The sequence below is a fragment of the Bubalus kerabau genome, chromosome 23, assembly GCF_029407905.1.
Source record: "Bubalus kerabau isolate K-KA32 ecotype Philippines breed swamp buffalo chromosome 23, PCC_UOA_SB_1v2, whole genome shotgun sequence".
Lineage (NCBI taxonomy): Eukaryota > Metazoa > Chordata > Mammalia > Artiodactyla > Bovidae > Bubalus > Bubalus kerabau.
The window spans coordinates 7533513-7552869 of NC_073646.1; the positions used below are offsets into that span (position 1 = coordinate 7533513).

General features: G+C 42.2%; 1 protein-coding gene across 9 annotated transcripts in view; it reads left to right on the forward strand.

Annotated features, from left to right (window-relative positions):
• The window catches only part of LOC129637986 (RNA binding protein fox-1 homolog 1), a 408351-nt gene that overhangs the window by 305583 nt on the left and 83411 nt on the right, over positions 1–19357 (forward strand). For all 9 annotated transcript variants that reach the window (XM_055562381.1, XM_055562374.1, XM_055562372.1 and 6 more), the window contains exon 8: positions 9457–9537. In XM_055562381.1, coding sequence (XP_055418356.1) covers positions 9457–9537 — 81 coding nt within the window. The remainder of the gene's footprint in view (positions 1–9456; positions 9538–19357) is intronic.

Genomic DNA, 19357 nt, shown 5'->3' on the forward strand with positions numbered 1-19357 from the left:
AATTCAAGATGAATCTCTACAACCATCCCATGAGTACTCCCAGTTCCTCCTAAAATCCAGTCCTGTAATAGGAAAGCAAGTATAAGAAGGGGGCACCAGGGAGAGCTTTTGGGTGTTTTGGACTCTTATAGCGTCGTAGAAGTTCTTACCCCAGAAGATGAGAGGCAGAGAGGGAGAAAACCCATCTGACTCCTTTGCAGAGACGCCACTGTTTCCAGCCAAAGCACAATTTGTAATTTGTGTTTAACCCCAAGCAGAGATTGCACTCTAAAATATTTTCAGGAGCAGAGACTGCACCCTACAATATCTTCAGGAGGAGGCTGTGAGATAGGTAAATGAAATGTGCAAATTGAAAGAGATACTAAGTGTTTTGCAGTTACTTCCCAGTCTTAAGATGTTTTCCATTAATTCTGTTACATTTAGCGTTATGTTGTTGGTCGATCAAAACAGTATGTTTTTGTGGTTTAATCGCTAAGTCATGTCAGATTCCTTGCGACCCCATGGACTGTAGCACACCAGGCTGCACTGTCCATGGAATTTCCCAGGCAAGGATACTGGAGTGGGCTGCCATTTCCTTCTCCAGGGGATCTTCTCAACGAAGGGATGGAACCCATGTCTCTTGCATTGGCAGGCAGATTCTTTACCACTGAGCCACCAGGGAAGCCCCCAGTCAAAATAGAATAGTAGTTACCAATTTGCTACTACTTTGTTAAACAAACAAAACCAAGAGAACAAAATAAGTCCCCGGTAGATCATATTTTGAGATTCCAAATAGTAGTAATTACTATTTCTGTTATTATTACTGAGATCACTTACTGATTAGCTACTATTTGCCAAACCCTTTCTTGTGATAACTTTAATCCTTAAGACAGTACTCAATGAAATTGATAGTTTGTCCCTGTTTGGCAGATATGAAAACTGGAGGCTCAAGGTTATTAAATGATGAGGTCCAAAAAAACTGAGCAAAGCTAGAGATCAAAACTAAGCCTGAAAGTTTCCTAAAACCATGCTTTGCCAGCTACTCTATCTGAGCTTAAGGGTTCACTATTTCTCCTCTGTTTCCTTCCTCCATGTCTTGTTTCTATTTTGCAAGTGGGATTTTTTCTTATCTACAGAAGATACAACCTCCCCACAGACTTCCTTGGTTGGATTTAAAACCCTACCGCAGATTCTTCAAGTTGATCAGGAGCTTCTAGATGTAAATAACATCTTTAGCCTGGAAGAGTCAGGTGTTTTCAGCCAGAAGATGACTGCAGAATCTTTAGACATAGTTTTGTTGAAATGGGTTTGGTGAATATTTATCAGGCCTTGCCTGGAAAATTGCATGGACAGAGGAGCCTGGTGGGCTACAGCCCATAGGGTTGCAAAGAGTCAGACACGAATAAATCGAGTTATACACATGCACACAGGCACGGGTTATTTATCATTCCAAGGTTAGAGAGGATATTTTATCAACTCTAAACCAAGTATCACTGTTGGTAAGTTTCATGAGAAAGTCTGAGCTTCAGAGTCATGCCAGGCTGGCTCAGATTTCGATTTTGTCTGATGTTTTTCTGCCTCTCAGTCTTAGTTTCCTTGTGGATTTAATAAGAAAAAAAAAGTTCCAGTGCTTGTAGAACATACTTGGACCAGGAGCAGAAACTCAGTGTCATCTTATCAGTCTTATTAATATCAGCTGTATTTAAGATTGTTTATATAGTTCTTGGATTTCCCAGGTGACACGGTGATAAAGAACCTGCCTTCCAATGCAGAAGACTGGGGTTCGATCCCTGAGTCAGGAAGATCCCCTGTAGGAAGAAATGGCAACCCACTCCAGTATTCTTACCTGGAGAATCCCATACACAGAGGAGCCTGGTGGTCTACAGTCCATGGGGTTGCAGAGAATTAAACACGACTGAGCAGCTGAGCACACACATACACCCTATCATCCCTTCGTTACCATGTTACTGTTGCTGGTAATCCTGGAATCCCCTGAGAGCTTGTAGAAATGCAAGGACTCAGGTCTCAGGACCCATACCTACTAGATCAGAAAGTTCATTTAAAAAGTGTCCTGGCCTTGCCCATTGATTCAGTGCATATTAGCCTTTGAGAAGCAAGGCTCTAAGATGGCCCTTATCTATATACTGATACCTATGATCCAGAAGGCCAAATGCCTTAGGCAATAAAGCTTATTTTCATCATTTTTCTTGTATTTGAATTGTTATCCTTCCACAAATGCCTTATGGGACCATATTTCTCCTTGTTCCATTCAAACAACAATGAATTATAAAGAAATTTGGGTGAAGTGTTAGAAAAAAAAGAACATGTCTTCAAACTCTTTGGGGGATATTCATTTTTAACAAAACAAAGAACATTTAAAAATTTTGGCAAATATTGATAAAATGATACCTTCTGAAATTTTTAGTGCCCACTTCCTGGGAAGGGGCTAAGGCTGTCCTGAAAGACAATTATTTGTAGTATTGTTCCAAATAGAAAGTAGACCTTAGAACAAGGGTCCCTAAACATGTTCCGTAAAGGTCCCGCAAGGCTCCTCTGTTCATGGAATTCTCCAGGCAAGAATAGTAGAGTAGGTAGCTATTCCCTTCTGCAGGGGATCTTCCTGACCCAGGGATCAAACCTGGGTCTGCTGCATTGCAGGTAGATTCTTTACCATCTGAGCCACCAGGGAAGCCCTACAGGGGTCCAGGTAGCAAATATTTTAGTCTTTATGGGCCATATGTTCTCTGCTGCAATTACTTAGCTCTGTCATTGTAGCATAAAGCAGCCATAAATAAGATGCAAGTGAATGAGTATAGTTGTGTTCCAATAAAACTTTATTAATACTAAAATTTGAATTTTATATAATTTTTACCTGTCACCAAATATTATTCTTCTACTGATTTTTTTTCCCCTCAGTCATAAACATGTAATCATTCTTAGCTCATGGCCATACAAAAAGGTGTAGGCCAGATTTAGCTAAAAATCTTAATCCTTAGCTCATGGCTAAGATATGGCCAGATTTGGCTAAAAATCTGTAGCTTGCCTTCACCTAATTTAAAAGATTAGTTTTGAATCCCTGAACTGTTCACCTGAAACTATCACAACATTGCTAATCAGCTATACCCCAAAACAAAATAAAAAGTTTTTTAAAAAAGATTAGCCTTAAGTCCATGGGTCCAGAAATCCCATTGGTTTATTTTGCATTTAGCACCACAGTAATTCTGTCTGTGTAACCTTGGGCAAAATGCTAAAACTCTCAGTGTCTCAGTATCCCCATCTGTTAAATGGGTATAATAGTAGTACTTGTCTTATAGGGTAAATTAGGGGATAATCCAAAAGAAAGATTGAGAGGGTTTGCCTGGCACATAGCAAGTCTTCAATACGCAGTTTTTGGAACTGTTACTGTAACATATGAGGATCCAGTATATTTATTATCTTATTGAGTCAATTAAATATTTTCTGTAGAATCCTCTATTAGCCTAAATTTGAGAGGCAGGAGAATAAAGTGAAGCGAGTCATTACATTTTTTAAACAATAAAGAATCAGGGAGAAAATTGTACAGATATCTGATGTACTATCCTTTTTCTCTGCAATTTTGTCAAAATAAAAAGTGAAAAGAAAAAAACGATGTGTTTCTAAATAGGAAAATCAAAACTTCTTAAATAAATTGGAATGAGGGATTATTTACACTATAGGCAGATTCACTCCAGGGCTCCTTTAAATATGGAAATCCCTTGGCACAATTAAAACATGATTTGATTTATAAGAATTAAACATACATGCTGCCTTTTCTGCAGCCTCTGTGCCTAAATGGAAATACCTCGGTACGTAAAACGCTCCCACAACCCTTCAGAGAAGCTCATCTTTCAGGCATATATAAAAGCTTTAGGTATTAGCTGTGAAAATATGCTTACATGGATTAGCTCAATGCTAGTCTATGTTCAAAAATGCATAACTATAAAAGCCAAAATCGTCTACAGCCCTTCGGGGCTTTGGATAAATTTGTCAATTGGAAGCAGTTACCTCCATTGGCAGGGACCACATGGCTATCTCCCCGGTCTCTAAAGAGAACAGAAGTTTGATGTTTATATGACCCTTCATAGGGAACCCTCACGATAGCTCATTATTTGTCCTTAAGGCTAAGGTAGGGTTATTATGACAAAGTACCATTGACTGGGTACCATCTCTTCAAAAACAGACATTTATTTTATCACAGTTCTGGGGGCTAGAAGTCTGAGATTTGGGAGTTGGCAGGATTTGACTTCTTCTGAGACCTCTCTCCCTGACTTGTAGATGGCCATCTTCTCCTGACTCGTGTCTTCCCTCGGTCCGCCCTCTGAGTCTGTGTCCTAATTCCTCTTTTTGGGGGACATCGGTTGTTGGAATTAAGTTCATTTTACCTTAATCACCTCTTTAAAGATGCTTTCTCCTGAGCTACTAGGTGTAGGACTTCAGTGTATGAATTTTGAGAGACCACCACTCAGTCCGTTACAGTAGAGCAAAGAGTGTGTGTGTCTTTTTTCTGGATGAGAAACCAAGGGTGACCTCTCTAGGACTGTGTAATTGATGACTGCATGCCTTCTTCCGCAGCCAGCCTCCACAGAACTTGACAGGACTAGCTCAGACTAGAAGTGAGCTACACTTTGAGGTTGAAATGCTCCCAAGCAAAGACAAAATTGGTCAACAGACCATAGGGTCGGGATGAAAAGTAAATTAATTCTGCCTCTGCCCACAGAAGTATACAGACCAAAGATACGTAACCATTTTCATTTTTCTTCTAAATATATGGAGATGACCCAGGGCCTGGTTTACTCTGAGCTCATCTGCAGAGCCTTGCATTGCTCTGCTGGGCTGCTGACTGTTGTTCAGTCACTAAGTCGTGTCTGACTCTTTGTGACCCCATGGACTGTAGCCCGCCAGGCTCCTCTGTCCATGAGATTCTCCAGACAAGAATACTGAAGCGGGTTGCCATTTCCTTCTCCAGGGGATCTTCCTGACCCAGTGATTGAACCCATGTCTCCTGCTTGGCAGGCAAGTTCTTTACCACCTGCCAGATGGAGACAAATAGATCCAGTTTCTAGGAGGAGGAGAAGTGAGTGGGAAGGGAAGGGAGTTACCTCAGGGGAGGGAAACTTCCAGGGAGAAGGACCAGCCTGTGTGATGACTTGGAGGTGTGAAACTGCGCCCTTGTTCCAGTTGGCTTGTGTCCAATTTCATCACCTAAGGGTTGGCAGCAGAGAAAGAGAAAAAAATATAGACACTTTCTCCTTCCTATCTGTGCTAGGAGACACTCCCACTGGGCTTCTTCTTGCCCTTCCAAGGGCCAGAAATTGTCCTCTGCACAGTGGGGAATCTCCAGGTGAGAAGCAGAATTGAGCTACCCCATCTGAGGTCTGGATCCTGGCTCACCGGCCCCTGCGGGAGATGCCAAATCCTGCCTGAAAGTGGCCCTGGGGATGTACTTCTTGCCAGACTTTGGGATGCTGGTGCTTGTGGCACTCTGAGTATAAAGTGACAGGCTTTGCCAAAGGCTCCAGTGATCCCAAGATCATGGTCGGTCACACGGAGCCCGGTCCCTGCCAGTTGCAGATAGAGTCACCAACATTGCAGGAAACAGATGAGCAGGCGGCCCAGGTTTCACTTAAACTGGATGAGTCAACCTTCAAAGGACCAGAAAAGAGGAGGAGACAAGTGAGACCTGTAGGCATGCAAATCCCCAGCTATCAACAAGGGACAGAAAGGTTGGCTGGGAAAACACTGTTTTTATCAAAGAAAACAGAAATGAGGACATCTTTAAAAAATTATCATTGAATCACATTCATGAATCCCTCTGAGAGCCAGGTACTTTGGTGGGCATGGCAATCCACTCCAGTATTCTTGCCTGGAGAATCCCATGGACAGAGGAGCCTGGCGGGCTGCAGTCCACAGGGTCGCAGAGTCGGACACAACTGAAGTGACTTAACATGCACACGCGGGGATAAAAGGATGAGTATGATTTGGCTCTGATCCAGGGGGATTATCTGTAGCTGAGGACAATATGTAAATAAAAAGCTGTAATTCAGCATATCAAAGGATCTACTAGGGAGATTTTGAAGTGTGATAGAAGCATAGAAGATGGAGTAATTAATTAACCCCTGGGGACTGGGAAGAGAAGCGACTTTTAAACAATGAAGAAGGGTTGAGGTGGACAGCCTTTTTTTTTTTTTTTTTTTTTCAGTTGAACCACATGTAATTGCTAATGTTCAACCATCTTTGACATAAGAAAAGTCAATTTCATATGGTTTAACCTAAATCCCCTGGAGGAGGAAATGACAGCCACTCCAGTATTCTTGCCTGGGAAATCCCATGGACAGAGGAGCCTGGCAGCTTACAGTCCACAGGGTCTCAGAGAGTTGGATGCGACTTATCCACTAAACAACAACAAGAAGAGCAGGAATAGAAGTTTCATCTCATCTGCCGAGGCTGACCTAGTGGTAGTAACTGCCTGGAAACTGTCAAGAATGACCCAGAAGATCCCAGGCTAATAGAAAAAGATACTATTGAAATTTGATGAAAGGTTTCTCCTGACTAATGGGTGGATGGATACTGGAATAGATGGATAATGGAATGGGTAGATACTGGTATAAATTGAACATACCTGCCATCCTTAAATTCTAAGGAATTTATAAGCAGAGGCATAGAAGTCTGAGAAATACCAGTATCAGCACAATAATTAGACAGTTCTTGGTAGTTGGAAGTGGTGGGTCTATATTTGGGGGTGATGGCAGGGGCAGATTAGAGACTCAGTTCGAGAGATTCGTTAGAAAGCTCAGTCAACGCTGTATCACAAAGTGCCTTAAAAAAAAAAAAACTTTTATTGGAGTATAGTTGATTTACATCATTGTATCTCATTGGAAAAGACTCTGATGCTGGGAGGGATTGGGGGCAGGAGGAGAAGGGGACAACAGAGGATGAGATGGCTGGATGGCATCACTGACTCGATGGATGTGAGTCTCAGTGAACTCCGGGAGTTGGTGATGGACAGGGAGGCCTGGTGTGCTGTGATTCATGGGGTCGCAAAGAGTCAGACATGACTGAGAGACTGATCTGATCTGATCTGATCTGATTGCTCTCTACTGTATAGCAAAGTGATTCAGTTATGTACATACGTACATCCACTCTTTTTAGTTTCTCTTCCCATATAGGTTATCTCAAACTGCCTTGATGACCTTATAAACACTTTTTTTTAGAAAAATATATTTTTGTTGAAGGATAATTGCTTTTCCATATTATGTTGACTTCTGTCATACATCAACATGAATCAGTCATAGGTATACATATGGTACACACTCTTTATACTGCTGTTTGTACCCTGTTCTCTGTTTGACTTTTTAAATAAACACATGTTAGCTGCCCGCACCTAAAAATACATGGAAGTGGCAGTGTTCTTCTATGTTCCTTTGGTTTTCTTTACTTCAAAACTTTCTTGTAAGAAAAGGTCACAAAGTACTAAGAGAACCTACAATAAATACTTTGCAAATTAAATTGGAGAATGTTTTCAGATAAAATAAAAACCAAGTCCTGTGACAGTATGGATTTTGTTTTACAAAGGTCAAAATCATCGTGTAAAGATTTTTTTTTTTTTTTGCTACAAAGAGAACATCCAGAGTTATTTCTGTCTTTTTCTAAGGATCCACAGCATAAGAAAATGAGGAAAACATCATTATGCACTTCCAGAATTTAGCTTTCCAGAGAAAATCTGTGTGGTGTTCCAGAGGGCTTCACTCTGTCACAGCACAGTATTGAAAACTGTCCCTAAGTCCTTAACTGCATGATACTGAAATGCCCTTCTGGATATGTTTTTGCCACCATTTTAATATTTTTCTTTGGAAACCTGAGCACCAAAGGAGGAGGAAATGGCAACCCACTCCAGTATTCTTGCCTGGGGAATCCCATGGACAGAGGAGCCTGGCGGGCTACAGTCCATGGGGTCACAAAGAGTCAGACACGACTGAGCACGCAGGCAAACACACACCACTCACTCTAGAGGTTCTCATCCCCTCTCGTTGATGTTGGAAAAGACAGCACAGGATTCCGGAAGCTCTTCCTAGGGCAGGTCTCCAAGGATATAGGTGAGTTGGGAAGTCAGGGCTGCTTCTCCTGGGAGATGACTTCCCAGTGGTAAGGATGACAGGAGAAAAGAGGAACAAGTGGAGGCAACTGACCTTGCCCAGCCATGGAAGAGAACAGAAACCACGGGAGCCCTTATCCATCATGAGCAAGGGGCTTACAGGTCCTCAAAAGTCTCTCTCATTCTTCTCAAAATCTGAGTTTGAGAATTTCAGGTCCAGGATTGCAGGACCGATAACCCAAAAGATTCCTGACCCTGGTCATCCTTGGAGCAGGTGGTCGTTCCACAGGAAGTCATAAATCAAGAAGATACCGTAGGATGCCACTGCTTGTCCCCGCTGCAACATTCCACTTTGCAAGGAAAATCCCAGGGTCCTTTGCTCTAGATCAGGGCCAGGAGAGGGATCACTGCCGCGCACCATGGTCCATAGGCTTAGGAAGCCACCTCAGACACTGCAAGGCACAGAGCTTTAGGGAAGAAACTGTTAATGCAGAAGCCAAAGGTGGTTTCACCCGAGTCCGCGGTGGGTCCAGGGTGGGTCCCAGGGATGGCCAAGTTGCATTTATTTTCTTCCCCTGCCTTACTTCTGCTTTTCCCCTGAAGAAATGATTCCGAAAAAACTAAAATGGGGGAAAGAGGAAAAATTTTCCTGAAATAAATCAATGCATGTGCTTACCACTTATTCAGTTGAGCACATCTCCAATAGTACATACGATTCATAACCTTTCCTGGAGGTAGGTATATTCACCCTCATTTTCCAGATGGGAATCCCAAGGCACAGAGAGGTACAGTGACTTACTGAGATCACACAGCTAACTAATATCTGCATCAGGCTTGTTGGCCATGTCTCTTCGGTATTTCTTTCTTTTTTTTTTTTTTTTGGATGTGGACCATTTCTAAAGTCTTTATTGAATTTGTTGCAATATTGCTTCTGTTGTTTATGTTTTGGATTTTTTTGACCCTTAGCCATGTGGGATCTTAACTCCCTGACCAGGGATCGAACCTACACCCCCCGCACTAGAAGCCAAAGTCCTAACCACTGGACTACCAGGGAAGTCCCATCTCCGATATTTCTAAAGCTCCCTTTTGAGTATGCCGTGCTGCCTCCATTCCTGATCTGAAACCAGGCTCCACCACCAAACCCCATTGGAAAAAGAAAAGATGAGCATGTGATGGGCTGGGTGGTGGGCTCCTACCAACCCCTCTGACTAAGGCAGGGGGCTTCCCTGGGTGTCCCCATCCTACGCTCGGGGGTGTGGCTGTGTTTTCATTTCTCTGCCTTTCTCGTTTGTGGTGCCATGAGTCCCAGGTGTAGCAAGCGTGCCTGTTCCCAAACCAGATACCATCTCTTTCTCTCTCTTCCGTAGGCACCGTGCTGTTGTGCCAGGCAAACCAGGAGGGATCTTCCATGTACAGTGCCCCCAGTTCACTTGTATATACTTCCGCAAGTAAGCCCGTTCGCGTGGCTCTTTTTTGTTTTGTGATATAAATCTGAGTCTAATCACCTTCCCTCCCATGTAAGTGCTCTCCCCCTCCCTCCGCACCACCCTCCCTTCTGGCTTTCTGCGAGGTGAGGCTGATCTTCACAAGCATGTCTCCATCTTTCCCTGTTGCCTTAGCATCTAACCCCTCTGCTCATTACCTCTGAATCCTTGCCCCAGCCATTCTCTGTTAGACTTTTGTCAGGACGGGGGGCCAATGGATGGGACGCTGGGCTTTGGGTTGGGGGCAGGGGGGTGGGACGGAGGGCACAGCTGGTTGCCTGCCTTCTATCACAGCTTTGCAAATGTGTGTGAAAATAACTTACATAAAATATGCAGGCCATCCAAGTGGCACCCTAGCCTCACAAAAGATGCTTGGTTGGTGCTTGTGGGCATGGTGTTCTCATGGTGGGAAATATCACTAGCCTGTGGCCGGAGACTCGTTTGCAAGGCTGTATTATCCTTTGTGAAGAGGAGGAAATGAGAGGAATGTGTGGTTCTCCCCCATTTAACTGGGGGTGGGGGGAAGAAATAATAATTTAAAAGCTCTTTAATAGGTATGATTATAGCCACAAATTCCTAGAAGGAGGAGACCGAAAAATCAATGTGGAAGAAGGGATCACAGTGTTGGCAAGGAAAGACCAAGGATTCCTCTGCTGGGGATGGGTCCTCTAGGGTGGAGATGTAGTACCCCACTCCCACCCCAACTCCCAGAGCAGGTGGAAGAATTCAAGGTCTCGTTGAGTCCACTGTGGTTCTCCAGCTGGTTGGCCCCTCCTCACAGTCCCTTGGCACAGCCAAGAAAGACCTTCCCATCTCTTTCATACAATGTGTCTACACCCTATGGAATCTCCGTAATTTCCCAATGGGTCCCCACTGGGATAGATGATCAAGAGTGAGTCTGGGGGCCAGAGGGGAGGTGGGCTGCTTCTGAGATCAGCTAGAGGAGGGGGTGGGTGGGGGTCAGAGGCAACAGCTCAGGGTAATTAGGATAAGAGACTGAGGGGAATCTTTACCAGGTACCAAGGTCAAGCATCTCAATTCCCAAAGGCTGAGACAAACCAAACTCTTTGCTGTCGGGGCAAAGGTTAGAAACAGTCACCGGGAAGCCAAACCCGAGGGTCCCTGAAGGCATCGGGTCATGGGGACGTCCCAGTTGTTTCTCCCAAGCAGAGTGTAATCTTCAGCAGAAGCTTTGACAGTCCTTAAATGCAAGGTATTTTTCTGTGTTCCCTGAGAAGCCCAAATCTAACCATATCGGCAAGAAATGGTTCTTCCTGAATTTATGAACATTGCCCCATTGCCAGTGAAAATTGCATCTGTCTCCTAGAACTAGAAAGCTACTGCACCTTTTCCCAGGCTCAAGCTTGTTTAATCCTCATAGTCTGCACCAGGTAGGTATTACCCTATTTGCTTTTCAGCTGAGGAGGTGGAGGGCAATGAGAAGTGGAGTGATTTGCCCAGAATCATATAGCCAGGATATCACACAGCCAGGATGTGTTTTCTTTTTTAACTTGGGGAAATTTTTCAGCCGTTGTCTGTTTTCCTGGCTCCATTCGACGCTAAATTTTATCATCTTTCCATGGAACCTGTTTCTCCTTCTATACGAATTTTATTTTCTGTAGGAAAGAGGGTGACCCGAAACTCACCATAGGATATGGTATATTATTTGGGGTTTTCTCTAACGTTGTCCTGTAGAACTGTCTAGAATGAAGTGTTCTAGATCTGCATGGTTCAGTACATGGTGTTGTTGGGCCCAAGGCATGGAATTTTAAATTTCATTAAATTTTAATTAATGTTACTCTAGCCTCATGGGCTGACGGCTACCATTTTGGGGAATGTGGCTCTCTATGTAATATGTATATTTCACTTTCCTTTATAGATATGAAAAACAAACAAATTAAGAAAGGTCTAGTTTGAATTGGTATAGCTCTTCTAAAGTGACTTGAGGAAAATGTGTGTCATAAATGTCAAACATGAAAATATGTCACAAATTCTCCGAATTAATAAATGGATAGCAAATACAGGGGACATAAAATCGTCTAAATCGGGGATCAGCAAACCACACCCTCAAGGTCAAATCCAACCCCCATCCTGGTTTTGTAATGCTGGTAAACCAAGAACGACTTACTAGATTTTTCAAAGGACTAAAAAAAAAAAAAAAGCAAAAACAAAAAATAGTATATGACAGACATAAAAACAAAAGATAGCTCAGTTGTGTCCGACTCTCTGCAATGCTATGAACTGTAACCTGCCTGGCTCCTCTGTCCATGGGATTTTCCAGGAGAGAATAGTGGAGTGGGTTGCCATTTCCTCCTCCAGGGGTGATTCCCAACCCAGGGATCAAACCCCCATCTCTTATGTCTCCTGTCTTGGCAGGCGGATTCTTTACCATTAGCACCACCTGGGAAGCCCATATGATGATAGACACAGATGTCCACAAGAGCCTAAAATACTGACTGCCTGGCTCTTTACAAAAAAGTGTGCTGATCTCTGATTTAAATGGTCAGTTTTATTATTGAAAATACAAAACGGCAATATCATGTCACTGGTTATAATGAGACTTTTCTCCCCTGGAGTTTCAAAGTAAAAAATTTATAATAATTATAGAAACTGCATCATGTGTGTCCAAGGCCCTTCAGTTTTAAATTGCACGATCCGTCATATTACCTACACATTTTTCATCCTATTATTTTCACTTATTATCATGTCAGATGCACTTTATGAAAATATGTTAATGGCCTCATAATAATCTATTGTTTAATGATATTATATTTTAATCTATCCACCCACTGCATTGTTGGGTACTCACATTGATAGCAATTTTTCAAAAATATTAAAAGAAAATAAATGTCCTTGCATACACCTAGTATATAATAATTTTAAAGAAAACAATTAATAAATAACTAATCCTACTGCATGCGGGCTCAGTCACTCAGTCGTGTCCGACTCTTTGTGACCCCATAGACTGTAGCCCACCAGGCTCCTCCATCCATGGGATTCTCCAAGCAAGAATACTGGAACAGGTTGCCATTTCCTTCTCCAATGCATGAAAGTGAAAAGTGAAAGTGAAGTCACTCAGTCGTGTCCAACTCTTCGTGACCCCATGGACTGCAGCCCACCAGGCTCCTCCATCCATGGGATTTTCCAGGCAAGAATACTAGAGTGGGTTGCCATTGCCTTCTCCGAGCAGATCTTCCTGACCAGGGATCAAACCCAGGTCTCCTGCATTGACAGGTGGATTCTTTACCACTGAGCCACCTGGGAAGCCCAGATAATCCTACTGCCCCATAACAAAGCCAAACAAAAACTAGTTTCTTGCATTAAGCATCTTCATTTGTCAATCTCTTCAGCGAAAATATTCAGATCAACAAGCTCAAATTTTTTTTTTTTCGGTTGATACTTTGTAAGGACAGCCAACCCTGAGACCCCTCCTTTTCCACTTGAGTTCCAAGTTTCCATCTTGAGGTAGTGGCTCTGAGTATATAAAGATGTTCCATCCCTCCCTAAGACATGCTGCTGAGGTTTCCTTTCTGTTCTAGTTCTCAGAATCAACAATGCCTTTTGGAGCTGGACTGTTTAGAGTTAGCTGACTTCTTTGTATCATTCATTTATATTTTCTTTTCCAGATCAAGGTGTCCATTCTAGTTACAAAGTCACACCCTATTTTCTATAAATAATTCAGCCAGAAACTAAGGGTTCATTCTTACAGGTGTGCACACACAGTCTGGGGACCCAAGCACCATCACCTAAGATTCTTTTCCTGACTCCAGGTCTGACATCCACAGGGCTGAGAGTCAGGGGCCTCATCTTGGAGGTCTGAACAGTGTGGCCTTTCTTTCTCTAAGAATCCAGCCTTCTTCCTGAAAGCTGAGGCTCACTTAGTCTCAGCAGCTTTTTTTTTTTTTTTTTAAGGCTACACCAGTGTTTCAACTTGAAAATGCATGTGTTTCTCATTTTTATCTAACAATTGTGCTCCTGAAGCAAGATGTGTGTAAATGGCACTTTTATCAATGGGATGCTGTGTGTTAGGACTTCCAGGATTACACCCAAGTTTGTACTTTTTTCTATGGATCTTTAGCTGGCCTTGGATGTTTTAGGCTTAAATTGTCCTTCTGCCTAGCCCAATAGCTAATCATCTGTAAATAACACCCATAAATGCAGTAGGAGAGATGGTTTTTAAAGGAACCCTGCTGAATTAGTCTGTAATGAAAACAATTCTACCGAAGTTATCTGTTTTTTATGATGCATTTATGCATAATGGGTTTCCTCCCCCACCCCCCTCCTCATAATATGTCCCAGGACATTGAAAGCATTAAGAGAACGATTTTCACTCGGGGCTCAATGTCCACACAATCCAATCCCACATTTTCTCCCATCGCACTCCCACTGAGTCCAGCATTTCCTCCTTTTCCCCAAACTTGAGCCTCCTCCTGTGAAACCCACTTCAAGCTGTGTCCCAGAACATAAGGCATCCTTTTTCATGTCCTAATAAACCACTTCCATCCATAGCATATCAGACTTAAGTGAAGTCTGATCAAAAGTCTGGAGAATTAGGTAAGATCACCTTGGACCAAATGGAAAACATTTAACGTCAGTATTTTTGTCTTAAAATATTAACCTTTCCTACTCACAAATCAGAAAGAGACTCATGGACTTAGAGAAGGAACTTATGGTTGCTGGGAAGGAAGGGATAGTAGGGAGTTTGGGATGGACATAAACACACTGCTATTTTTAAAATGGGTAATCAACAAGGACCTACTGTAGCACAGAGAAGTCTGCTCAGTGTTAAGTGGCAGCCTGGGAGGGAGGGGAATGTGAGGGAGCGTGGATACATGCATATGTATGGCCGAGTCCCTTCGCTGTGTCCACTGGAAACCATCACAACATTGTTAATCGGCTATACCCTAATATAAAATTAAAAGTTCAAAAAAAATAAATAACCTTTAATCAACTAAGTTTAATTACATTAAATTATTTTAGTGACTTTCAAATAACTAATTAATTCATTAACATCATGCTTTGCTTTGTGTGACAAACCATGCAACCCCTCAACAGAGAGGTTTGGGGAAAGTGGGGGCAGGGCTGAGGGCCTGCTCAGGGCCCCCCTCTTCCTAGGGCTGTGGGTCTGGAGGCTCCTTCTGTTGGGGGAAGGGCACTAAGTATATTATTGTCCTCTCTGCATATGGTGGTTGCTTACATCAAAAACAGCTTTAGGCTGAGTCTTCATTAGTCTTTATCAAATAATCCAAAGTATTGGTAAATATGGGGCTTCCTTGGTGGATTTTCAGACAGAATAGAATCTGCCTGCAATGCAGGCGACTCAAGTTCCATTCCTGATGCCCTGGAAGATTCCCTGGAGGAGGAAATGGCAACCCATTCCAGTATTCTTGCCCGGGAAATCCCATGAACAGAAGAGTCTGGTGGGCTATAGTCCATGTGGTCCCAAAGAGTCAGACACGACCGAGTGACTTTCACTCACTCTCATTCCTAATGGTAAACATAGATAAATTATATTTGAGTAGATATATTAAATATTAACGAAATCAAATATACTGACAGCCAAGTATTTCTCTGTTAAATAGTTATACACTTGAGAAAATTGGAGATAATTTGTATATACAAATCTGATCCAAGAAAATGCCTGAATCTAAAATCGTGTAACGTCAACTATTTACAAACCCTCTGCGTAAATCAAGCACCAACATTTGTGAGAGGTACATTCCTCCCTCTTCTAAAGTTCTCCAAGTAATTATTCAACAGTTGTTGTTCAGTTGCAAAGTCGTATCCGACTATTTGCGACCCCACAGACTGCAGCTCAGCAGCTCTTGGGAGCTCTTAAATTTATTTACTTTTGATTTAGTGTACCTTCGGGCATCCTTAATCCTGACCTGAAGAAAGAAAGAAAAAAAAAATGGCTTCAGGCAGAAATAGCAAGGTAAAACTTCTATCACCTTTCTTCCAAATTAAGACGTTATTTCTATTTTTCCCAGTTGAAATATTGAGGTAAGTCGTTAGTTCCGTGAATGGGACTAATGGAACATCCACTTCCAGTATGTATTAGCAAAGTCAGCTCTCACAGATTCTTATTTCCACATGGGGTAGATGTGTGCAGAAGCAGGTCAATGTCACCTGCTTTATTTTGTCTTTCCAGTTTCATAAATAGATTTTAAATTACAAAAGTAGCATGTATTCACTGTAATGAGGGAAGCAGGCAAACACACACACACGTATCTGTATGGAATGATGCAGTAATATCCCCCTAGCTTGTCCCCAAACACATGCCTTTCAAGTAATCTGTAATCTGACTCCCTGATAAGTTATCTTTCCACATTTTCTCCATAACAATGTAAAATGGACATACACCTGTGAAATGCGGGTGTGAGCAGTTTGTTTTCACCCAGAAGGAAGTCAGTAACCTTCATATTAAATCCACATTACACATGTTGATCACATTTTGTGTCACTTAATATCACATTTGGGCTTCTCCCATGGCTCAAGTGGTGAAGAATCCATTTGTAATACAGGAGACCTGGGTTCAGTCCCTGGGTTGGGAAGATCCCTTGTTGGAGGAAATGGCAACCCACTCCAGTATTCTTGCCTGGAAAATCCCATGATCAGAGGAAACTGGCGGGCTACTGTCTATGGGGTCACAAAGGGTCGGACACAACTGAGCGCACACACACAATAACACATTTTCACTATCTCCCATTAAGCGTTTTTGATAGTTTCATGCTGTTCCATGATGTGAGTGGTCCAGAGTTCATGCAGTCATCTCTGTCCACAAACTTTAAAGCTACGTCTTTTCCAGCCTCTCTCTGGAGGCTGCAGCACATATCGTTACCTATACTCCAGCATACCCGTCCGTGTTCCGAATCCACGTGGAGATCCCCAAATACAATTGTCAGCTTCATCCCACATTCTTGCCAGCACCTGCATCGTTTGCTCTTTTCTATAATTTTGCAAACCAGTGGGTGAGAAATACCATCAAGCTTCCTCTAGTTGCCTGTGCCTTTCTTTTAGTGAGGAACATCATCTTTCACATACTTAACTGTCATTCGGATGTTACCTGTTGTGGATTTCCAATGCACATCGGCTCGTTTCTCTTCCAAGTTTTCCTCATTTTATTTTTAATTCACATCAAGTGGTAATTATTATTTATTTATTGGGTATATGGGATCTTAGATCCCCTGATCAGGGATTGGACCCACAGACCCTGCATTGGAAGCACAGAGACTTAACCACTGGACTACCAGGGAGGCCCAAGGAGTAATTATTTGTGAGGTACATTACCTATGAATAATGTAAATGTTACAAAGTTAATTCCTGTGTTGGCCAGTTGATTCTGCTTGCATTCCACCCTACATTTTTAGTTCTGTAGGTCAATGAATTTGTCCTTTCTTTTGTTACCAGCTTAGACATCATATTAGATGACTAGAGCCTTGACTTTGGGCTCACTGCATCACACATCAAACTCCCACTGACTGTTTTACATATGGCAATGTAAATGTTTCAGTGCTGTTCTCTCATATCATCCCACCCTTTCTTTCCCCCACTGTCTCCAAAAGTCTGTTCTTTAAAGTCTGGGTCTCTTTTGCTGACCTGCTAGTAGGATTTGAGTACCATCTTTCTAAATTCCATATTTTGATATGGAATATCCATATGTGTTGATATGCAATACTTATCTTTCTCTTTCTGACTTACTTCACTCTGTATAATAGGCTCTGGGTTCATCCACCTCATCAGAACTGAATTCAATGTGTTCCTTTTTATAGCTGAGTAATATTCCATTGTGTTTCTGTACCACAACTTCCTTATCCATTACTCTGTCGATGGACATCTAGATTGCTTCCATGACTGGCTATTGTAAACAGTGCTAAAATGAACATTGGGGTACATGTGTCTTTTTCAATTATGGTTTCCTCAGGATATATGCTCAGTAGTGGGATTGATGGGTCATATGGTAGCTTTGTTCCTAGTTTGTTAAGGAATCTGCATACTGAAATTTTCATCCCTGGCAACAGGAAAAAAATTTTTTTATATCCCAGGCAAAAGCTCAAGGACCTAAATGTTATCAAAATGCAAAGGCATCTCCTCCTTGATTAACTTTTATGAAATTCAAGGGCAAGTGGTAGTGGCAAAGTTTTAATTGACATATCGATTGTAGATTTTATGGCAGTAGTTGTGTGGAATTCATAAAGCAGTGGCTTAAGTGGCAGAAACAAACGTCAATCAGGCCTGCCCTGTTCTGCTTTCAGGTAATTGATAAAATTTCCATTGCTTTCTATAATTAAAGTAACAGCCTAAATTCATTGATGGCTTCCTCTTTCTTCTGCCCAACATAGAAAATGTCAGTAGGTGGAGTTCAGTTAATAGAAGGTGCCGGAACAGGTCACTGTGCTACTGATAACGTTGGTTTAATGAACCATGCCCTTCTTTCTCTCTTTTCAGTAATTCACACCTTCCTGGTGACCTCTGAGAGGCTTTTTCTAATGTTTTCTGGAGGAGTCACTTCAAATAATAAACAGTACTGGGGTGAGGCCAGTGAATTTTGTCTTTGGACAAAATTTAAAGAAGCGCAAAGAAACTCAGTCATCAAGGACTTCCCTGGTGGGTCCAATAGTTAAGACTCCTTGCTCCCAATGCAGGAGTCCTGGGTTCTATCCCCGGTCGGGGAACTAGATCCCACATGCCACAACTAAAATTTCACATGCTGCAATTGAGACCCTGTGCAACCAAATTAATAAACATTAAAAGCAAAACAAAACTCAATCATCAAGATAAATATTTTAAAGCAATCGTTTTTTTTTAAAAAAGGAAATGAATGGGAAAAGATCCAAGATCAGCAAAATATCAAAATTTTCCATAAAAACAAGATGAATATTATTGTTTTCTTTCCATGTAGGATCCAACATGGCACAGCCAAGCGCTTCTTTATTTAAATTTTGAGTCTGTTTATCACCAATTCATTGATAATCATTTAATTTTTTTAAAAAGTTGCATGAAAAAATGATCGATCCTAATTACTGAGTTTTTTGGTGCTGTGTCCCCGTTACATTTTTAAGCTCCAGGTGAGTCCTAGTTCCAGCTCCGAAATAAAAGATAATAATTATAATGGTAACGATCAATGGTTTTTGAGCACTTACTATATGTTAGGCATTCTGCTTGCTGTGCTAAGTCACTTCAGTCGTGTCTGATTCTTTGAGACCCCATGGACTGTAGCCTGCCAGGCTCCTCTGTCCTTGGGATTCTTCAGGCAAGAATACTGGATTGGGTTGCCATGCCGTCCTCCAGAGGACCTTCCCTACCTAGGTGTTGAATCTGCATCTCTTACATCTCCTGCATTGGCATGCAGGTTCTTTACCACTAGTGCCGCCTAAGCCCTTCATATGAACATTCTCACTTAATACAGGAAATCTATGCTCAAGGCGTGATTATTATGCCCCCTTCTCACATGAGAAAATTTAGGCTTCAAGAGATTGAAGAACTTGGCTGTGGTCATTCAGCTTGATCAAGGATGAACCAGTCTGACTGAATCCTGAGTTTTCCATCTTTCCCACTCTAAACTTACACACCAGAGATTCCTTGTTCTGTTCCTGGAAAAGTCTGAGCAGAGAGAGGTCAGATGGACCTTCTAGACAGCTCTCCATCTTCAGCATTCAATCTCTGAGGCTGGGCTCTCTCCTTTCCATCCCAAGATCCCTGGAGAGTCCTTTTTTCTCTGTCTGTTCTTCGGCAAAACTATTCTTTGAAAAGTCAGATAGTCAATATTTCCATCCTCATGGCT